Here is a 21,682-nt window from a genome sequence, read left to right on the forward strand (position 1 = left end):
CCACCCGAGCGGGTTCTGGTGGCGGCTGTAGGTCACCTGATCCCCCTTTTGCAATGGTTCTCCACTTCGGCCACAGCAGGGAGCCCTCACGTTACAGTGCGCAACAAAAACGTCAGTATCCAATCCCGGCTCGTGTATGAGGCCCCACCCTCTTCTTGCATGGTAGGCCAACACAGTGCCCCGCCTTATCACGTCTCTGTCATCCCATGCCGGAGGGGATTGTTGTATTTTCGATGGACCCATCAGCTCGGCCTCTTTCCGGCCTTTCCACTGTAGAATCAAGCACTGTCTATATTGTTCCCACGTAAGCACCGCAAGAGTGAACCCGTTCTCCTGGGATCCATCTGTCCCAACCCAGGGGCTGTCCCACCGAAGAACTACTCCATCTAGACTCACATCCACGGGCTCTCCCACTCTAGTCGACAGCGCTGGCACCATCCTCCCCAGGTCACCAGGGGATAACACCATTAACCCTGCCGAGAAGGGTCGCCCTTTACTGAGATGGAGGTGGGTCGTGGAAGCGGACTCGTGAGGGGGAGCAGGGGCGTCTTCCGTACCTACGCCTGATGTGGTTCCACCGATGTCGATCCGGTCCGCTGACAAGAACGCTGGAGTCGGCTGCTGCTCGGACCGAGGCTCTTCCGATGCGGCCCCCGAACGCTGCTCCGCTCGCTGTGGTTCCTCCTCCACGGACTCCAAGGTCAGGGTTGGTGGACTCAGCTCTGCTATCTGTTCCAGGAGTTTCAGGTCCTCCGGCTGCAGGGGACATAAGTCCGTCTCCGGTGAAGAGGGGCAAGCCGGAGTCGCATCTTCCTCGCTCAGGCACTTGCTGTTCATCATCGCTGCCTGATAGTCGGTGGCAGTGCATGCACCTGACTCCGCCATTTCTCCGAGGTCGGGCTTCTCCATCTCCTGCTTCCCGCCGTTGCAAATCAGGAGGTTGTCTTCTGCTTTGGGGCAGGTCATCTCCTTGCAGCCCGAAGCGCAGAGGGCGGTATCCATTTCTCGCGCCATTCTGGTAGTCTCCTCCCATAGCACGCCCTCCTTCTTCTCCAAAGTAGCAATGGCGGCGGCTTTTGGCGGGAACTTCTCTTGGTCAATGGTAACACACAGTCTCTCAATAAAGCTACAGTTCATGCACAACAAATCACAGTCTCTAGGCACACATGACCTGATTCTTCAGGCTTAAGTAGATCCTGTTCGTGACGCCAAGTTTGCGGAGCGCCCCCACACCGCCGCAGGGCCGAGGGGTACCCGGAGCCGGGCCTCTAGGTCTCAGTCCTGGGGTTGTCACGGTGGCTAGACCCGGTCCGTGGCCCTGTCCGTCAGTGGGGGACGTCCGGTGAAATAGGTGGTGATAACGGTGGTGTAGCGGTGCAGTTGTGGGGTGCAGGTCGCGGTAAATAACGAGGACACCAGGTTGCAGTCTCTTTACCTCTTTACTGGAGATCTCTGAGTCCTCAGTCCAGAATACGGTTCACCAGGCTGCGCAAGTCCGGCCGGTCCAATGGCACCTCCAGAGTTCTCTTCACAGGTGGAAATCAGTGCCTTCCTTCTTAGCGCTTTGTGTTGTAGTCCTTCCCTGCTGTGCTTACGGAAAGTACCCCACAACTGTTGTGTCTGTTTCTTAAGTTCCCTCACAACTCGATTAACTGATCTTCTGCTAATCTTCCGTCCCTTCCTGATGTTACAGTAAGAACGGCACCCGTTTGTCAGGTAGGCCTGGAGTTCTTCCGGGACCCTAGAGACGCCCCTCTCCCGCAATTGCCCCCCAAGACTTCATAGGTGATATGTGGTAGACAGCCCGCCTGAGACTGACTGTCCTGCCGCTGTTTGGAGTATGGCTTAAAGCTGTATATTATTCCACTCCCTCGGCGTTCCGGCCACCGGTAATGCGCCTCAGCAAGGTGCTGCCTCTTTCAACAAAACCCCTGCTGGTATTCTCCTTCTGCTTGATTTCGTTTCTCACTCAGCACAATCTATCTCGCTTCTAATCCTTTCTTAGGGCACCGCCGCTATTCTGAGCAGGCACGGTCCCGTTACGTTCTTTCAATGCCAAGCCTCTGCCAGGATCCCACCCCTGGCAGAGACCCTACTGTCTCTTCCTCCACAACACCCTCTCTCACTAGGTGTTGCTTCGTTCGATCCAGTCAGCTTTCTCTACTAACTTCCTGCCTGACCCCCAGTTTACCCACTATGGTGGGGAGTGGCCTAATGAATAGCACCCTTAGCTCCCCCCGGAGGCCCAGCTGTGAAACATATTGGTGTCTGTGATACCTGATTGGAGGAACTCCTTCAGTGCCATCGAACGCACCATGGCTCCCCTTAGTGGCGGAGCCACAGTACTGCAACGACCAGGACTCTGGGGCGCTGCACAGACAACGATGCCGATCGCTGCAGCGTCGCTGTTTCGTCGTTGTGTGGTCGCTGGAGAGCTGTCACACAGACAGCTCTCCAGCGACCAACGATACCGAAGTCCCTGGGTAACCAGGGTAAACATCAGGTTACTAAGCGCAGGGCCGCGCTTAGTAACCCGATGTTTACCCTGGTTACCAGTGTAAATGTAAAAAAAAAAAACACTACATACTTACATTCCGGTGTCTGTCGCGTTCCCCGGCGTCCGCTTCCCTGCACTGTGTAAGCGCCAGCCGTAAAGCAGAGTGGTGACGTCACCGCTGTGCTCTGCTTTACGGCCGGCCGGTGCTGACGCAGTGCAGGGAAGTGGACGCCGGGGGACGCGACAGACACCGGAATGTAAGTATGTAGTGTTTGGTTTTTTTTACATTTACAATGGTAACCAGGGTAAAAATCGGGTTACTAAGCGCGGCCCTGCGCTTAGTAACCCGATGTTTACCCTGGTTACCAGTGAAGACATCGCTGAATCAGCGTCACACACGCCGACTCAGTGATGTCAGCGAGTGATCCAGCGACGAAATAAGGTGCCGGCCTTCTAGCTCCGACCAGCGATATCACAGCGGGATCCAGATCACTGCTGCGTGTCAAACACAATGATATCGCTATCCAGGACGCTGCAACGTCACGGATCGCTATCGTTATCGTTGTTAAGTTGTTCAGTGTGAAGGTACCTTTACTGTAGCTAGCTTGGGACATATGATAAGGTATGGCTAGTGTTTGGAGCTATCCCACAATGGGATGGAGCTAATGCTATTATAATAGCAGTATACTTCTTGATCGGTACTGAAATAGGAAAGTGGGGGGTCTACCTAGAATCCTTTGCGGAGATTCCAGAAATGTCCGAAGCTAAGGGCTCAGAATAGGTACAAGAAGGAGTGCCTCTTCCTCTGGCGTACAGAGGATGATAGACGTGGAACCACGCGAAGCATAGGTAACGGATCCCGGGTGCACTGCAGGATTGGGCAGCAAATCCCAGTGCACACAGGAAAAGCTAAAGTAGGAATAGTCCAGGAGGAATGGATAGCAATGATCGAAATGTACTCTATTAGGGAAACCAGGAACAAGAAGTTTTGTGCCCAATTCTGCATGTTGCAATGTGATAATCTTGAACTGTCCAATAAACTGTTGCGTAAACTATGAACTCTGTGTCCCTCGAGTAATGTGAAGTGGCCCTGGAAGGTGGATGCCTGGAAATAGCAGAGGCCTGTAGCTTACACATAAGTGTGATGCAACCCACACTGAACAGCGCATTGGAACTGGGGCATGATTATCCTGTAAATTACCGCACCTCTGTCATGGCTAAGGCTTGTGGCCAATTTACAATGCAGCAATATGTTTACAGCGGCCTAGGTGTATTACTTTACATATATAAACAGTAAACTTCATCTGCCACGAGTTTGCCCATACAGACATATTATCCAGATCATTTTGTAATGTTAGACTATGTATACACATTCTTTTTTTTGCAGCATTTGTTAATTCAAATGAAAAGCTGCTTTTTACAGTACGCAAAAATTAAATTGGATTTAATATATCTAATGCACATGCATTTTATCTTTTTCCTAACTGAATTGGAAAACTGCAGTGTTTTTTTAAAAATCCACAGCATGTCAATTCTTTCAATGTTTTGCAACATTTTTTCACCCATTTAAAGCAATGAGGAAGTGAAAAAACACTGCAAAAAACTGCAACTGCATTTTTTTGTGGCGTCTTTAAGGAAGATTTAAAAACTTTTGTGTATAAAACTATTAATTATGTACTGTAGACAATGAACACATGTAATTTGCACCCAAAAAAACAGCAAAAATGCTGAAAAATGGAGACTTAATGCCAAGAGAGCAGGTTTTGGCTGCATAAAAAAAAATGCAACAAAAATTATGCATGTGTACATAGCAATACCCCTTCAAGCTAAGTTTTTGTTATCCTGCATAGTTTTGCATCATCAACAAAGGCTGACACTTTCCTCTCAATCTCATCCACAAGTTTACTAATAAAGAGAATAAAAAGAATTGGAGATCCTTGTGGTAACCTTCTATTGACTTTAATCCATTTGGAGAACTTATTATTTGTTTTCGACCCCTTAACCTGTTTTAACCTATAATGTTATAGTGTCTCCTAGTTTCTGCTTCTGGAGCTCAAGTATAAGTGGGGTAAAGTATGGAATTCCTTTGCAAAGCCCAGCTATGACACATGCATGACCAACATCCAGATTTGCAATTATCTCATGGAATCCTAGCATGATAGTTAGTCCCAACTTCTCTTCCATGAATCTATGCTGTTTTTTCAGTTATTCTCTTCAATATATTTTTGCAAGTCATCTCTTAAAATGCCCTCAAATATTTGCAAACCACTAATGCTAAACTGACCAGACAGTAGTTTCCTGGATCCACCTTCTTACTCTTCTTAAATATTGGTACCATGTCAGCCATCCTCCAAGTCTCTGACACTGACCATGTTACAAGAGAGTCTAAGAAGATGAGCTATATTGGTCTGTCAATTACTGAGCTCAACTCCCTGAACATCCAAGGATGAATTCCATTTGGCCAAAGGGTTTTGTCAATATTTTATTTGCTTAGACACAGCTGTACTGCTTGAGTTAATTTAGTTATATTTTGTGTTGAATGACAAGTAGCACTTCATTGGAGAATACAGATGCAAAATACATGTTTAATAGCTCAGCCTTCTCTTTGTCCTGTATTATATTACTATGATTATCTTTTATGAGGCCCATGATTTTTTTTGCTTTTTGGAATTAATATATTTATTAAAATGATTTTAATTTATTTTAATGTTATTGGCTATCTGTTTCTCTGTAGCTAATTTTGGTGTCTTGATTCTATTTTACATTTTCTATTATACTCAAAGGAGTCTGTTTCTGACTTCTTGGCCTTCAAGGTTTTAAATGCCTTCTGTTTTTGTCTTATTATACTGCATACTGCCCCTTTTAACTGTAATGATTTCTTTTTATTCCTGGATATTTTATTACCAAAGGATATCTAGCCATCATTATTTTCTCTGTCAGCTTTGCCCACTGCCTGAACCAAATCTATATCTCCCTGCACATCCATTTGCTACTCGTCCTGCACCATTTCCTCCTCATCCAAATACTGCAACAGGTAAGGCTGGTTTCACATTTGTGTTTTTTGCTGCTGCATTTTAGCGCAAAAAAACGCATGCTTTTTTTCCCCATATTTAACATTAAAAACGCATGCTTTTTTGTATGCGTTTTGCCGCGTTTGACGACTCATGCAAATGCATGCAGAAATGCAACATGTATTAATTTCTAGAGGCTTTTTTTGCGGTAAAAAAAGTATTGCTGTCTATGTAAACGCATGCGTTTTTAAGCACATGCGTTTGGTTGCGTTTTAAACGCATGCGTTTCCATAGAAAAAAACAAGAATACACACTGATAAGCCACACCCCATCATCAAGGTGATAAAGGGATCCAAACCCTACCCCTAACCCTAACCCTAACCCTACCCCTAACCCTAGGGATACTAACCCTAACCCTAACCCTACCCCTAACCCTACCTCTAACCCTAGGGATCCTAACCCTACCCCTAACCCTAAAGATACTAACCCTAACCCTACCCCTACCCCTAACCCAAACCCTACCCCTAACCCTACCCCTAACCCTAGGGATCCTAACCCTACCCCTAACCCTACCCCTAACCCTACCCTACCCCTAACCCTAACCCAAAAAAACAAGAATACACACTGATAAGCCACCCCCCACCATCAAGGTGATAAAGGGATCCAAACCCTAACCCTAACCCTACCCCTACCCCTAACCCTAACCCTACCCCTACCCCTAACCCTAACCCTACCCCTAACCCTACCCCTAACCCTAGGGATACTAACCCTAACCCTACCCCTACCCCTAACCCTACCCCTACCCCAAACCCTACCCCTAACCCTACCCCTAACCCTAGGGATCCTAACCCTACCCCTAACCCTACCCCTAACCCTAGCCCTAACCCTAACCCCAACCCTAGCTATTTCTTTTTATAGTGGGTTTTCTTGTTGATTTTGATGATTGGCAGCTGTCACACACTTCTCAGCATGCGTTTCAAAAACGCAAACGCAGGAAAAAATGCATGTAAATGCGGCAAAACACCGCGTTTTTTTCACCGCATGCGAAAACGCATGCGTCTAAAAAACGTAGCATTTGCACGCGTTTACATGTGTTTTTTTCACCACCTGCGTTTGCGTTTTAAGCGCTGCGTTTATAAACGCAAATGTGAAACTAGCCTAAGATGATTTTTGAGGGTCCTCAACTCACTCAGGGCAGCAATGATCAAGTGCAAGTTGCTATTCTTCCTCCATCTCCTCTTGCATTTATGTTAGTGTTTTTTCCAGGATAAAGTTTAGTGGCAAATCAACAGATTTCTAAAAAGTGTACATACAGTATGATTCCTAAACACACAATCTGGGATGGATTTTTGCTGCTGTAACGCAAGAGAAGGAGGAGGCATATCAAGACATGAAAAGCATTAGTGGTAGATGAAAACAATGATGGTGATGACACTGACCAGGTATTACTTGAGTGTGAGGACTGACTAACATAAATATCAGCACAGCGAGAAGAGGAAGGAGTTCAACTTTAACCCCTTAGTGACGGAGCCAATTTGCAGCTTAATGAAATGGCCAATATTTACAATTCAGACCACTGTCTCTTTATGAGGTTATAACTCTAGAACACTTTAGCGCAGGGGTCAGGAACCTTTTTGGCTAAGAGAGCCGTAAACGCCACATATTTTGAAATATAATTCCGCGAGAGCCGTACAATATGTTTAAAGGGCCATTGACAGATCAATCGCTCCAATGTTCACTTAGTACAGCAAGGAATGCTCCTCCCTACTGTATAAAGCCACAACTGGACTGAAACAATGGTAATTAGCAGTAAAAAAATTAAATAAATAACTTACATTGTGAGCTTGCGATGCATGACATCAGTCCAGCAGTCTGGCTTCTTCTTTTTCCTGCGCATGACTGGAAGCTGGCATTCTTCCCACCTGATGTTGAGAGAATGCCAGCTTTGAGGCATTCACAGAAGAAAGAAGCTGGAATGTTGGACATGTCACACAACGCATTGTCAGTTATGTCAATTATCTATTTTATTATTTTACAGCGAATTATTGTTTAGGTCCAGCGGTGGCTTAGTGCAGCAGAGAGGAACACTCCTTTGTGTACTAAGTGACCGCTGGAGCAATTGTATCTGTCAGTGGCCCTTTTAAAAGTGTTGGTCTTACAGAAAATGAACAAAAAAGAGAGGCTCAAACCCATAGGGAACTAAAGCATTTACTACTTAAAGTGGTACATACAAGCAGGCACACCCAGCGTAATAAATAATTGAACTTTATTAAATAGTCTCACTGTACATAAAGTGCACACATTGACTTGTATTTAATTTTAAAGAACAACAAATCTCCGAACTCTTTTTTTTATAACATAATAACGTTTTAATGCTGTTGCTAACCAACGATGAATAGAATACTTCCTACCATTAATGTGACTTCTGGTGCTGCATGGATTTGCTGATGGCTTTGTAATCTGGTTCATACGTGGTGAGGTTTAGCTTCATGCAGGCGTTGAGACTTCCATCCGTTAAACGTGAACGTATGTTAGTCTTGATGTGCTTTAGATGTGAGAAAGACTGCTCGCATGCATAGGTAGAGCCAAACATTGTCAGTACAGCAATACCCACACGCTGCAGTGTTTGGTATGTGACAGGAAGTGCATTCCAAGTTTTGACAATCAGCTGGTCTGCATGTTGGAGTTGTTTCATTTCTCTCCACTTGTGTTTGCTTGCCAACTCTGCTTGCTGTCGTGCAAGTTTTTCCAAATCTTCATTAAGTGATTTAAACTTATTCACCCACATGTCTGAAGCCTTCAGGTCAGCAGCTTGTAGCTCAAAATCTCTGATGGAGACACCAGGGATATAACTCAGGTCAGTGCTGTCCAGTGCACACTCATGTGGATGAGTGATGAACTTAAAAAGACGAGTGTGCTCACGAAATTCTCCAAAGCGCGCTTTGAATGATTGCAGGAGATTGGATGTAAAGCCTGCTAGCTGCTGAATATCAAGATGTTGTGCAGGGTCATTTGCTGTGCATGCATCTTTAAACTCTCCCAGTTTTTCAAAGTGTATTAAACGACCTGTTTCAATGTCTGCGATAAACAGTTCCAGCTTATTTTCAAATGCAAACACAGCTTGTTGAAGCGATAAAACTGTATTACCAACGCCTTGCATTTTCACATTGAGCTGGTTCAGATGTTCAGTCATATCTACAAGATAGAAGAACTTCAGGAGCCACTCAGTGTTGGACAACTCAGGATGGTCAACGTTTTTCATTTCAAGAAAAGTTCGTATTTCACTCAGACAAGCTGCGAAACGGCTGAGCACCTTCCCTCTTGACAGCCAGCGCACGTTGCTGTGCAGAAGCAGACCAGGATAATTATTCCCAACTTCATCCAGGAGTGTTTTAAACTGGCGATCATTTAAAGCACGGGCAACAATAAAGTTGACCACCTGAATGACAAGTGACATCACCTCACCAAGCTGCTCACCAAACATCTGAGCACAAAGTGCCTCCTGATGTAGGATGCAGTGAAAACTAAGGATAGGTCTTTTTTCATGTTCACGAAGAAGCGCTACAAATCCTTTGTTTTTTCCTACCATGCATGGAGCACCATCAGTACACACTGAAATAAGTTTATGCATTGGTAGATTTTTTTCTTTAGTGAACTCAGTGAATGACTTGAACAAATCATCCCCTCTTGTTGTCCCTTTCAGAGGCAAAACAGCAAGACTTTCCTCATGTAACGTGTCACCGACAGCATATCTTGCAATGATGCTGAACTGAGATATATGGCTTACGTCAGTTGATTCATCCAAAGCAAGAGAAAAGAACAGAGCTGTATTTATGTCCTTCACTTGGGATGCCTCAATCTGATTTGCCATCATGATGGCACGGTCATGAACTGTTCTTGCTGACAGAGGCATGTCTTTTATCCGTTTGATAATCTTGGCTTTATCCGGAAAATCATCAAAAAGTTCATTGGCAACATCAAGCATAAATGTTTTGGCATACTCCCCATCTGTGAATGGTTTTCCATTTCTGACAATTGCCAAAGCACCAACAAAGCTAGCCGAATTTAAGTCACCTTGTTGGGTCCAAACTCGAAGTTGCTGCTGACTAGCTTGCACTTTGCACAGCAGCTCTTGACAGGCTTTCTTCCTGCTGTCCCCTGCAGGATATTTCGATGCAAATGAAGCATGGCGTGTGTCAAAGTGGCGCTTTATATTTGACCACTTCATGGATGCAATTTTATCATTGCATATAAGACAAACTGGTGAACCTGCTCTCTCCACAAAGGCAAATTCGTCTGTCCACTCCTGCTGAAAAGTACGATACTCCTCATCCTTCTTTCTTTTAGCCATCTTCTTCAATAAAGGGCAGTACTGTGGGGGTGAATAGAAGGCTCTGAGTCATTATTTCTTTAATTTGTGGATTTGTCTGCAAGCAGGGCCAACTCCAGGTTTCTTTTGGTCCTTGTGCTATAGAACTTTAGTAGACCTCTAGAAGAGCTGTCTTCTTTTCGTCACGGGTTAGTCGGGTGCTGACGCCGGCCGTGTTCAGCTGTCACTTTCAATACCCCAGCATGGCCCACCATATGGGTAAGATGTCAGCTGTAGGGATACCTACTACACCCCAGTAGCCCCCCCCCATCCAGTGACTACAGGTGGTGTGCCCTTACCCATACCTATTACACCCAGTGACTACAAGCAACATCACCCACCCCTGCCCACGTACCTATTACATTCAAAACATCATAATTTTATCTAATAAAGCCCCATTTGTGTTTAGATATTTTCTTACCTCAAATTTTATCCTTGGGGGGAGTCTGCAATTTGATTGAAGGTCGCTTCTTCTCAACTTAGTGTTCTTCACCAATATGGCACAGATAGCTTCACAACTTCCAGTCTTTCCGAGGAAAAAACAGTCACTGAGCAAAGAAGAGACACTGTGACAGGAACAGTCAAAACTCCTCTTCTGGGACATAAATCTGAGGTCAGAACAATAGGTAAAGGGGCTTTATTAGCTAAAAGGAGCAAGTACTTCAGCAGTGAATGTAGCTCATTGCTGAACTAATAACTCTGTTTTTGTATCAAAGTGACATTCATTTTAATTTAACACAGCTTATCTTGATCACTTTATTGAGAGTTTGTCACACAAGCTTATTGTTTCTCAAATTTTCCCATATATAGAATAACCCACATTCACACAGAGTAATACAGCACAGAAAATTGCACTCCTCAGTGCTGCCTGCGTGAGGCTAGAAGCACAAGGGCTGTGTATACTGCCCAATTTCAGTCCAGAAATGCTGCAGCATTCCTCCTGCCACTGAGCTCCTATTGACATAAAGACCCTGACAATAAATGTTGCAGGTCTGCGCTGACCTCCTGTTATGCTCAAGAGGAGCTCAATGGGAGCCCACAGGACTCGCAGAAGCATTTCTGCACTCAAATTGGGCAGTATACACAGCCCATGTTCATCGCGCCAACACTGAAGAATGAAGTACAATTTTCAGTGCTTCATTCCTCAGTGTGAATAGGAGCCTAAGTGTGCCAAAAATCTAGTTTCTCTGAGAATAAGACAGTCTTATATTACTGTCACCCAAAAACGTGGGGTGTCTTAGAAAACACCTGGTGGAAGCGGTGGGCTTCTAACAGTAGAGGACCACCACTGATGTCACAGTCCCATCACTGCTATCCGCTGCCTGTATACCGCTGCCTGGAATAGTGTAGGCTGCAGCGCTGGCTGTGATAGGATTGTGCAAGATGTCACATCCTATCACCTCCACCGCAATCCTGGAAAGCACAGGGGTATCACTGCCTTAAGTGCTGTATACAGGCATCAGTTAGCGGTGATTGGCCTGTGACACTATTAGGCTATTATAATTACTATTATAATGTTCACCTTCAAAGCAGCAGCACAGCCAGGGGTTTCTGGAACGTCCAAGGGAGACACAAGGGAGGAGGCAGATGCCGCTTCACTAGGGGACGCAGGTGCGTGCTTGCAGACGGCGCGGCTATGCAGGGAGTTATGGGAAATGTAGTCCATGCTCCCTGCCGCTCACCACTGCCACCAATGCTTATCAGGCCATCAAAGAACTACCAATATCAGCGTGCACCGCGGCCTGATGGAGCGCGGTGCATGCATCCTTCCCATAGACAGGTAGGAGCCCTGTCTGCGAGCCAGATACGGCCATCAAAAGAGCCATATCTGGCTCGCGAGCCATAGGTTCCCGACCCCTGCTTTAGCGGATCCCTCTGATTCTGAGAATGTTTTTTTCGTGACATATTGTACTTCATGTTAGTGATAACATTTCTTCGATATTATTGCATTTATTTATGACAAAAACGGAAATATGGCAAAAAATTTAAAATTTTGCAATTTTCTAACTTTGAATTTTTATGCCCTTAAATCAGAGAGATATGTTACACAAAATAGTTAATAAATAACATTTCCAACATGTCTACTTTGTATCAGCACAATTTTGGAAACAAATTTTATTTTTGTTAGGAAGTTATAAGGGGTAAAAGTTGACCAGCGATTTCTCATTTTCCAACAAAATTTACAAAACCATTTTTACAACACATTTTTTTTTAGGGACCAATTGACATTTGAAGTCACTTTGAGGGGTGTACATGACAGAAAATACCCAAAAGTTAAACCCTTCTAAAAACTGCACCCCTCACGGTGCTCAAAACCACATTGAAGAAGTTTATTAACCCTTTATGTGCTTCACAGGAACTGAAGCAAAGTGGAAGGAAAAAATTAACATTTAACTCTTTACAAAAATTTTACTTCAGACTCGTTTTTTTATTTTCAGTATAAAAAGAGAAAATGAACCACAATATTTGTTGTGCAATTTCTGCTTAATACATCGATACCCCATATGTGGGGGTGAACCACTGTTTGTGCGCATGGCAGAGCTTGGAAGAGAAGGAGCGCCATTTGACTTTTTCAATGCACAATTCGCTAGAATTGAGATTGGACGCCATGTCGCATCTGGAGAGTCCCTGATATGCCTAAACATTAGAAACCCCCCATAAGTGACACCATTTTGGAAACTAGACCCCTTAAGGAACTTATCCAGATGTGTGATGAGCACTTTGAACTCCTAAGTGCTTCACAGAAGTTTATAACGTAGAACCGTGAAAATAAAAAATCATATTTTTTCCACAAAAATTATTTTTTCACCCCAAAATTTTTACTTTCACAAGAGTAACAGGAGAAATTGAACCCCAAAAGTTGTTGTCCAATTTGTTCTGAGTATGTTGATGCCCCATATGTGGGGTAAACCACTGTTTGGGTGTACGGCAGAGCTCAGAATTGAGGGAGCACCATTTGACTTTTTAATCGCAAAATTGGCTGGAATCAATGGTGGCACCATGTCGCATTTGGAGACCCCCTGATGTACCTAAACAGTGGACACCCCCCAATTCTAACTCCAACCCTAACCCCAACACACTCCTAACTCTAATCCCAACCCTAACCATAACAGTAATCACAACCCTAACACCAACACACCCCTATCCCTAATCCCAACCCTAACCATAACCCTAATCACAACCCTAACCCCAACACACCCCTAACCATAATCACAACCCTAACCCTAATCCAAACCCTAATCCAAACCCTAATCCCAACCCTAATCCTAACTCTAACCCTAATCCCAACCCTAATCTCAACACACCCCTAACCCTAATGCCAGCCCTAACCATAACCCTAACCACAAACCTAACCCTATTCCAAACCCTAACCCTAATCCCAACCCTAACCCTAATCCCAACCCTAAACCTAATCCCAACCCTAATCCCAACCCTAACCCTAATCCCAACCATAAACCCAACCCTAATCCCAACCCTAATCCTAATTCCAACCCTAATCCCAACCCTAATCCTAACGCTAATCCCAACTCTAATCCTAACTTTAGCCCCAACCCTAACCCTAACTTTAGCCTAACTCACTTTAGCCCAACTGTAGCCCTATTGGGAAAATGGAAATATATTTTCTTCATTTTATTATTTTTCCCTAAGTAAGGGGGTGATAATGGAGGGGTTAATTTACTATTTTTTATTTTGATCTCTGTGATAGGGTCTATAAAAAGTGAACAAAATGAACCAATAGGAAAAATATTCCTGTTGTTGCTGGGTGCTTGCAGGCAGATATCGTCAGGCGCACTGCACACTGTGCATGCGCCTGCCATTTTCTTACTGGAAGACACCAGAGGCCGTGCGGGGAAGCAGGAGGACCCAGGGACACCTGGAGACACCGCCCAAGTGCTTCACAGAAGTTTACAATGCAGAGCCGTGAAAATAAAAAATATTTTTTTCCACAAACATGATTTTTTAGCTCTCAATTTTATATTTTCCCAAAGGATAACAGGAGAAATTGAACATCAAAAGTTGTTGTCTAATTTGTCCTGAGTACGTTGATGCCCCATAAGTGGTGTAAACCACTGTTTGGGCATACGGCAGAGCTCAGAAGGGAGGGAGCATCATTTGACTTTTTGAACACAAAATTGGCTGGAATCAATGGTGGCGCCAAAGCCACGAAATTTGTCTCGATCACCATTAAATCTGAATGAGGCAACATAGGTGGGCTAGCTGGTGGCGGTTGCCCAGAGGGAAAAGTCGCTTGTGCAGCTATTTGCATGCTTATGTCCTGAAAAGCCCATCCATACTGGGACTCTATGCCAGCAAGTTTGTTTTCCTGGGCTGCCATGCGGGTGCTTAAGTCCTGCAAAGTCTGTCCAAACACTTGTTGATTGTGTTCAAAGCTTCCAAACTTCTTTTGCAGACCTTCCACATCTTTCTGCAGTGATCAAATTATGGAAAACACCTGCTCTAGTCTGCTTTCGGCAGTCATTGTTCCGGCAGTCTCCTTTTTTTTTTAGGCTAGAGTATCCTGTAATAATTATAGGGGATAACTCAGGATACTCTTTGCATGGAACAAGACAACTACAGGACACAGTTTTATAAGTGGTAAAGGTAAAGTCTATATTATCACAGAGTGATTCAAACAGGTGCAGAGAGAAACTCAAGTCCACAACACTTGGTGCAAATATCAAATGCAGCTCAGCAGTCTATAGGAAACTTCAGAGGAAAATGCAATCACGCAGAAAGTCTATGAAGTACAATTATTCTTGAGGATACTTGACATGAATAAGTCCTTGCTTAGTCCAAAAGACAGATAGATATGCTTATAAGGCAGTTCAAATAATATCTTAGCTCAACCAGGGAGGTCTGGGTAATAGTCTCAGGTTCTTGCAGAGCAGCAACAGCTTACATGTCAAGCAAATGCAGATGGAAGTAAACAGGAGCAGCAGATGAAGGAGGATTACTGGAAACTGGTGTATGCAGCAGGAACTCAGTGCAGAGTAGCAGGATAACCCCACAGGTTCACAGGAGCAGGTATATAGCCAGGGAGTCACCAGAGGTCAGGAGCTGGATGCAAGGCAGAATACTCTAGCACAGACTGAAGGCTGGGGTAGAGTTTTATAGCAGGAAGACACAGTGCACATGAGACCAAAGACGCCATCTTGGAAAAGGGCAGTAATGCACAAAAAGGAAATAAAAAATCCTGACAATGACCCAAATCATGTTCTCTGCCGGGGATAGCCGAGACCCTGGAGAAAATCCAACTCTGGGGGACGTTATGCACTTTTTCCACAGCGCCATTAATTAGTGGCGCTGTAGTTTAAGTACCCTTAACTACCACCGTTAAAAGGCGTTTGGGCGGTTGTTAAGGGGTTTAGCTTGCTCTAAATGCTGTCAGTTAGAGTTTGCCAAATGAGCAGGTGATGTCGCTTCACAAACTGATGGAGAGACATAGTTCCTAGTGTCACAGATTTACCATGACAGAGAAGAGCCAGAAGACCACAACATCTGAGTTCTCCTACTCCTACGCTGAATAGAAGCACTTCACCTTCTTAAAAAATGGTGTAAATTTCTTTGGCAGTGTAGGGGCTAAACTGCTCTGTTGAGAACTATTGGAGATAAGACCGTCAGCTGAGCACTGTTAACCACTTCCATCCCCTATTTATTTTGGTCCCGACTAACACACATCGTCAGAGCTAGCTTGTGCTGCATGGCTTGGAAGATTGTTGTTTGGTGATTATTTGAGTAGGCGGTTGGTGGATTTATCTGTGACTGTTGCTTGGTTGGTGAGTGTGACTATTCACTTTCTTCTCCAATTCTGGTTTAACCCCATCCTCCATTCCTTGTTGCATTCCTCTGTTATGTGTGATTGTATATTTGTATGTTTTGCATTTTCTGTTACTCCTGTTCGTATTAACTTGTTAGTCTAGTTGGTGTACTTTGGTGCACTACTACTCCCCTGTTACCTTGGTAGGGCAGATTTGGAAGTTAAGGCAAGGTACATGGCCTCGGCATCTTCACCTCCGGAAGGAACCAGGGAAACAGGGAGTGCTAGGGTGCCCCTAGCTTAAGGGACAAGGAAGGAGCACATGGTCACTTGACAACAGAGTTATGACTCCTAGTCTATGTGAGCTGGGACATCAGTGGATTATTTTTCTGTTTTATAATCAACCTACTGCCAAAATAATTATCTGGCAGTAACATGCAAAGGAACTCTTACACACACTGGAAGCCCAGAGCTGGCTGCTTAAAATTATGATTTTTGCCTAATGGAATATTAACCACAAACTCCTCCAAGAACTACACCTCATCAGCACATCTGACTGGTTCCCAGGTCTTACCTACCACAGAATCCTAATCATCGTCATATCTGATTCAGCTAACAGCTGATTTGGTATGTGAAATGGCCTGAACTCTTTGCCTGATTCTTACATCCAGATTTACCCTGGCTCAGAGGGCTACTATCATTACCAGTGTCCCTAATATCAAGCCTCATAGAGTCGGCATCACAATGTGGCATGTAGTTTTCTCTATCTCCACTTCATCTGAGTACGAAAGCTGACTTTTTTTATCTTCCAATAAATCAACTGGAAGATGTTGCTTCGGAGTAGCATGTTCCTTAGCACCTGGGGTACTCTGGCTTTGATGACTATGGGGCAGAACAGATACAATTTCATTGACTGAATGGAATTCCACATTGTACAATATTAATTATTATGATGGTAGAGGAGTTTTCTGAGGCTACTAGGACCGTGGGGTACTCGGTACCGGGTCGGCTCAGTTCTTAAGGGGGTGTGTCAAGGCAACGATGACGAAGTCTGTGGCCCTGGGCATCCAATAAAAGGGAAAAAGGTGTAGTTGTGGCCAGGATTTGTTTAACAGTCTCTTTATCAGTGTCTCCGGCCAGGACTTTACTTCCCTCTGGGCCGCACCAGTTAACTGACCAAAGAGGATGCTGACATTTTGCTCCTCAGACAGGGTGTACACTTTAAACAAACTGCAGAGTCTCTCCTAAAAATCACTCAGGGTGAGTGACTTTCCTGAGTACTGCGGTAACAAGGCCGCTCTCGGCATGTACAGCATTGATAGTGGCATTATGGGGACTGCGGCAACGGTTGCCAGATCTTGCCCCCTTCTGGAGGCTGCGGCTGCGGCTGCCACTGGATTCTGCTGTACTATGTGGGCTGCGGCTATGTCCACTGCTAGATCTCCACCTGAGTTGGACATGTCCTTCCACCCTAGTTAAACTCAGCCAGGCTCTGGGTATCATTGCAGTAGTCAGTGGCTGCTACTCCGATGGGATGAATTGCGCTCCTGTCGGATTCCAGTTGGGGCCTCTGGCTTTTTCGCCCGCTGATAGCAGAGCACGGAGCATGGCTTGCTTCGAGCTCTTTCTCTTAGCTGAAGGCACACCTCCTCGGCTCCTTGCACTCCATGTGGTGCGACAATGGCGGTTATCACACAGCTTAATAAAGTTTATGGCACACAAGACCTGGTTGTACTGGGCTGCGAATTCTGTTTGTGAAGACAAAAATGGAGAGCCCGCTAGGGCCATGGGGTACTCGGGCCGGGTTCTGTGGTACTTAAAGGGGTGGTCACAGTGGCAGTGACCAAGTCCATGGCCTTGGGCATCCAGCTAAAAGGGATGAATGGAAGTAGAGAATAAATTCTATAAAGGATAATTTGTGATGCCACCTGTGGTATTCGGCCAGGGATGGCCGACGCTGCTTAAAGGGGTTCACTGGGGCTGATTGATTTGCAGAAGAGTTGGTATATCTCCACACAGGTAGAGCTTAGTCCCTATAGCTACCAATACAGTTGGTAAGAGGGATGATTGATGTTGGGGTGCGGGACTGAGGGTGCAGGAAATAATTGAAGGACACAGGGATAGCAGTTTCCTTTACCTTTTACTGATGAAATGCAGGTACAGTCCAGGTGACAGCCTGGGGTCCAGGCAGCCTGGAAACAGCTTGGGATCAACAGCCAGTGGGTTCAGAGGCCATCCTTCTGCGATGTATACTATGACCTTTCCTGCCTGAAGCTCTGCACAAGTCCTCTCAGTGTCTGTACTCCCAACCTGTATGGCTGACAGCCTGAAACTTTCAAGGGCACTGTCTTCTCACTGCTAGACCCAGGCTCCTGACATGCTGTGGTACCTTCAGGTTTTAGATGGGACAGGATACCTGCATTCTCCTGCCCTCCGGATTCAGTGGCTGGGTATACAATTCCCACACCACCATGGACTCCGGTGTCTGGTCTCTCGGTGCATTCTTCTGGGGTGAGCCCAGTCGCAACTCCAGACTCCAGGCTCCTCTCCTTTGCTACTTCTCCTCTCACTGTCCCTGCACACTCTAAATAACAGACTGTCTAACCCCGCCCCAGGCTAGAATTTTAAAGGAAAGCACCCCTGAAACTGGGTTTAGACCCCTCCCTTCTGGATTGGAGTCAGGACAGTGTTGCATGTCAGTTTTACCCTCCTTACTTCCAGGCATGACATCACCCCCCACGTGAGGAAGGCAATGCCATTGTTGCACCCGGACTCCTGGGGTGCCACATTACGTCATCCTGCTGTGATTTAAATGAGTGTTGACATAGATATTCCACTACACCTTCCATTTCTTTCCCACTTATACTCTTGGCAGAGGCAAAGGAGGCCAGATGTGGGATATTTTTTATTTGCCATTACAGCTTGAATGGTTGCTCTCAGCACTGCTAGTACATTTTTTTCCCATGATATTCTTTTTCCCCCTACTACATCCATTGCTTGTGCCTAGTTTTTTGTTTTAACATACAATTTTTTCCAGAAGTAGAGCTTTTAATTCATGTCCAAAACTTTGGCATCGCATGTAGAAAACACCGGTAAAATATGAAATGCACCAAAAACGCTAAAATCTGTCCATAAACTTAGCATGGCATGTAGGGGTCTCCAATTTGACAATTTAAACAGGTATGGGAAAACAGACCTGCACAGATAAATGTCTAGATTTACACTGTATTGTATTAAAAAATCAGTCCAATTTTTTTCCAGAAAAGTAGGATAATTTTTTTCTCACTTGTCATCTGTGTGCAATTTGCATGCAATGCGTTTTTTTTTACTCAGCAGGTATTAATTATTTAGAGGACCATTTGTGATGTATCCATAACCGATGCTATACTGTAGCTCCGTACGGCATCTGAGTGAAATCCCAGCACGCTGCATTTTTTTTCCACAGATTTTGTGAAACAAGAAAAAAGCAAGAAAAAGGGCTGAAAGGTAGCATTTCTGAGGAGGGTGTAGGACAAAAAAAAACAACAGAACACTTACACTAAATAGATATCTTGAATGTCTACAACCTTGTTACAGCCAGGGCCGTATTTGCCACTAGGCACTTGAGGGCGCCAGGATGCGAGGGGGCGCACTTAAGCTAGGTTTTTTTTTTATAAAAGTCCGGGGTCAAGTGACCCAAGTGCATATTCATCACCTTAATGAGCAGTACCACATGACCGCTCATACAGGAAGGAAGATGCTGCAGAGATGCCTGGAAGTTCTGCGCCGCTTGGTGAGAGGTGAGCATGACAGGGGAGAAGGATGGGGGAGCCATGCACGCAGGGGAGGAGGATGGGGGAGCCATGCACGCAGGGGAGGAGGATGGGGGAGCCATGAATGCAAGGTGACGAGGATGGGGGAGCCATGCACGCAGGGTGAGAGGATAGAGGAGCCTTGCGCACAGGGTGGGAGGATGGGGGAGGCATGCACGCAGGATGGGGGAGCCATGCATGCAGGGTGGGAAGATGGGGGAGCCATGCACGCAGGGTGGGAAGATGGGGGAGCCATGCACACAGGGTGGGAAGATGGGGGAGCCATGCACACAGGGTGGGAGGATGGAGTATAAATATGGAGTATAAATACTGGGCCCTATAGGGGGGACACAGTGTGAGAGGACAGTGTGAAGAGGGGGGCCGGTATAGAAAGGAGATGTCTGTGTGAAGAGTATCTGCCATAAGAGGGACAGTGTGGGGGTCATATTTTGTGCAGACAATATAGTGAGGGGCAATTTTTTATTCAGGAGCATTATAATGACACTTGTATCTTTAAGGGCACCATGTGGAGATTTTCTGCAAAAGAGTGGAGAAGATGGAAGTCTGCAGAGACGAGCTGTGGATGAGACAACTCATCATGTGGTCTGGACAAGATGAAGAAAAGAAGAACGGCTCCAGAGGCGATTTCATCTATAAGGTACCTGATGTAAATGTTATTTGTGATACTAACTAACTCTCGTGTTTTTATTTATGTTAGGAGCATTAAAGGGGATGTCCAGGTTTGTGATGAGTCTGCAGTCATTCTTTGTGACTGCAGACTTCTGAATTCTCACAGTGCGCACTGCACGCTGTCAGGATTCTCTCATGCTGGGGATTTAAATTAATGCGGTCACATGCTGACTAGACATGTGTGGCCTCCGTCAATGAAAATGAACTAAGCGAGGCCGGGCACATTTAGTCGGAATGTGGTCAGAAGTATACAAATCGCATGCTTGTGCTGACATGACCGTCCACCGGCAAGGGAGAATCCTAAAAGTGTGCAGTGCATGAGTTGTGAGAATTCAGAAGCTGTGATGTCAGGTTCCAGTAGTCGTCAGATGGACACTTCACTCATATGTGATTTTCATATTCATGGTCCTGTGACAACGAGCTTCTCTTCCCACTTCTCTCAGTTTTTCACTGAACATTGAGAGCATTATGGAGAGCAGCTCGTGGGCACATGACTGAGTGTGCAAATCGCATATGTCCTTGGAGGAGGGGGGGCACCAAAAAGAATTCTTGCCCCTGGTGCCAGAAAACCTAGATACACCTCTGCCGGTATGCTACTGCGAGCGGCGATTACCGGGTCTGGTGGAGGGAGGTCTGTGCACTGTGCAGCACAGGCAGTGACTGAAGGTGTACACAGAGAGAATGGAGACCCGGAGACTGCCCGTCCCAGTCTACTCCGTAGTCTGGAGCCCTCATTATCATAGGAATATGTCAGTTAATAAATTGTTTTTCTAAAGCTTTATAGTGTAGTTTTAGGTCAGAGGGATGGTTGGGATGAGCTAGGAAGGTGCAGGGACAGGTAGTGATGGCTACTTGCGGACATGTGCAATTGCGGTTTTGCGGTTCTGCTAGCAGTGTTTTTTTCCATTGCTGCAAGTACCCGATTTGCCAGATCGCTGCAAAACCGCAAGTGCCGCACATGTCTGCAAGTCCCATAGGGAATGAATGAGGCTGAACACAGTGTTGCCGTAAGTGATCCATTACGCGGCAGATGCGGAAAAACTGCCGGATCTGCTGCAAAAGGCGACTTTCACACCAGTGATTTATGGCAAAGTCACTGCCGATAGTGTCATACTCACCAATGGGGGAGGCAGCACTAAAAGTGCCTAGGGCAGCAGAAACTCTAAATACGGCCCTGGTTACAGCTCTTCCTCCCCCTACATAGTAAGTGGAGCTTCAATCCTTCAACTCCCCAACTCCTCATGTGGATTCACTATGTTCTTCGGCTGGCGCTCCTTTTTTGTTTGTTTGTCTCTTTTTCAGCTGTCTGTCAGGGAATAGAAATGGTTTTCAACACTGGCCAATTGAATATCATCGGTCTGAGATCTTTCTAATAAAAAAAATGGAATAGCACTCATCTGAATTATGGAGTGGTGTGGGCGAGCCATTACTGTATTAATTTCTTTCCAAATTTTTGGTTAAAGCACATTATTTCACCCTGGTTTGAACAACATAAAAACAAATGATAAGTGTCTATAATACTGCAACATAACACATTATAGCTGTGTGGTGTGATATTCCTAAACT

The 21,682-nt window shown here is 45.3% G+C and overlaps 1 protein-coding gene across 1 annotated transcript; it reads right to left on the reverse strand.

Annotated features, from left to right (window-relative positions):
* Positions 1-7,921: 7,921 nt before the first annotated feature.
* On the reverse strand, positions 7,922-9,859 carry LOC143803946 (protein FAM200C-like). Its single transcript, XM_077281699.1, has one exon. The coding sequence runs from the start codon at positions 9,857-9,859 to the stop codon at positions 7,922-7,924; it is 1,938 nt and encodes a 645-aa protein (XP_077137814.1).
* Positions 9,860-21,682: the final 11,823 nt, after the last annotated feature.

This window comes from Ranitomeya variabilis, chromosome 2 (assembly GCF_051348905.1).
Source record: "Ranitomeya variabilis isolate aRanVar5 chromosome 2, aRanVar5.hap1, whole genome shotgun sequence".
NCBI classification, from domain to species: Eukaryota; Metazoa; Chordata; class Amphibia; order Anura; family Dendrobatidae; genus Ranitomeya; species Ranitomeya variabilis.

Coding starts and splice junctions, on each gene's coding strand:
- LOC143803946 (XM_077281699.1), bottom strand. CDS start 9,859: ATGGCTAAAAGAAAGAAGGATGAGGAGTATCGTACTTTTCAGCAGGAG.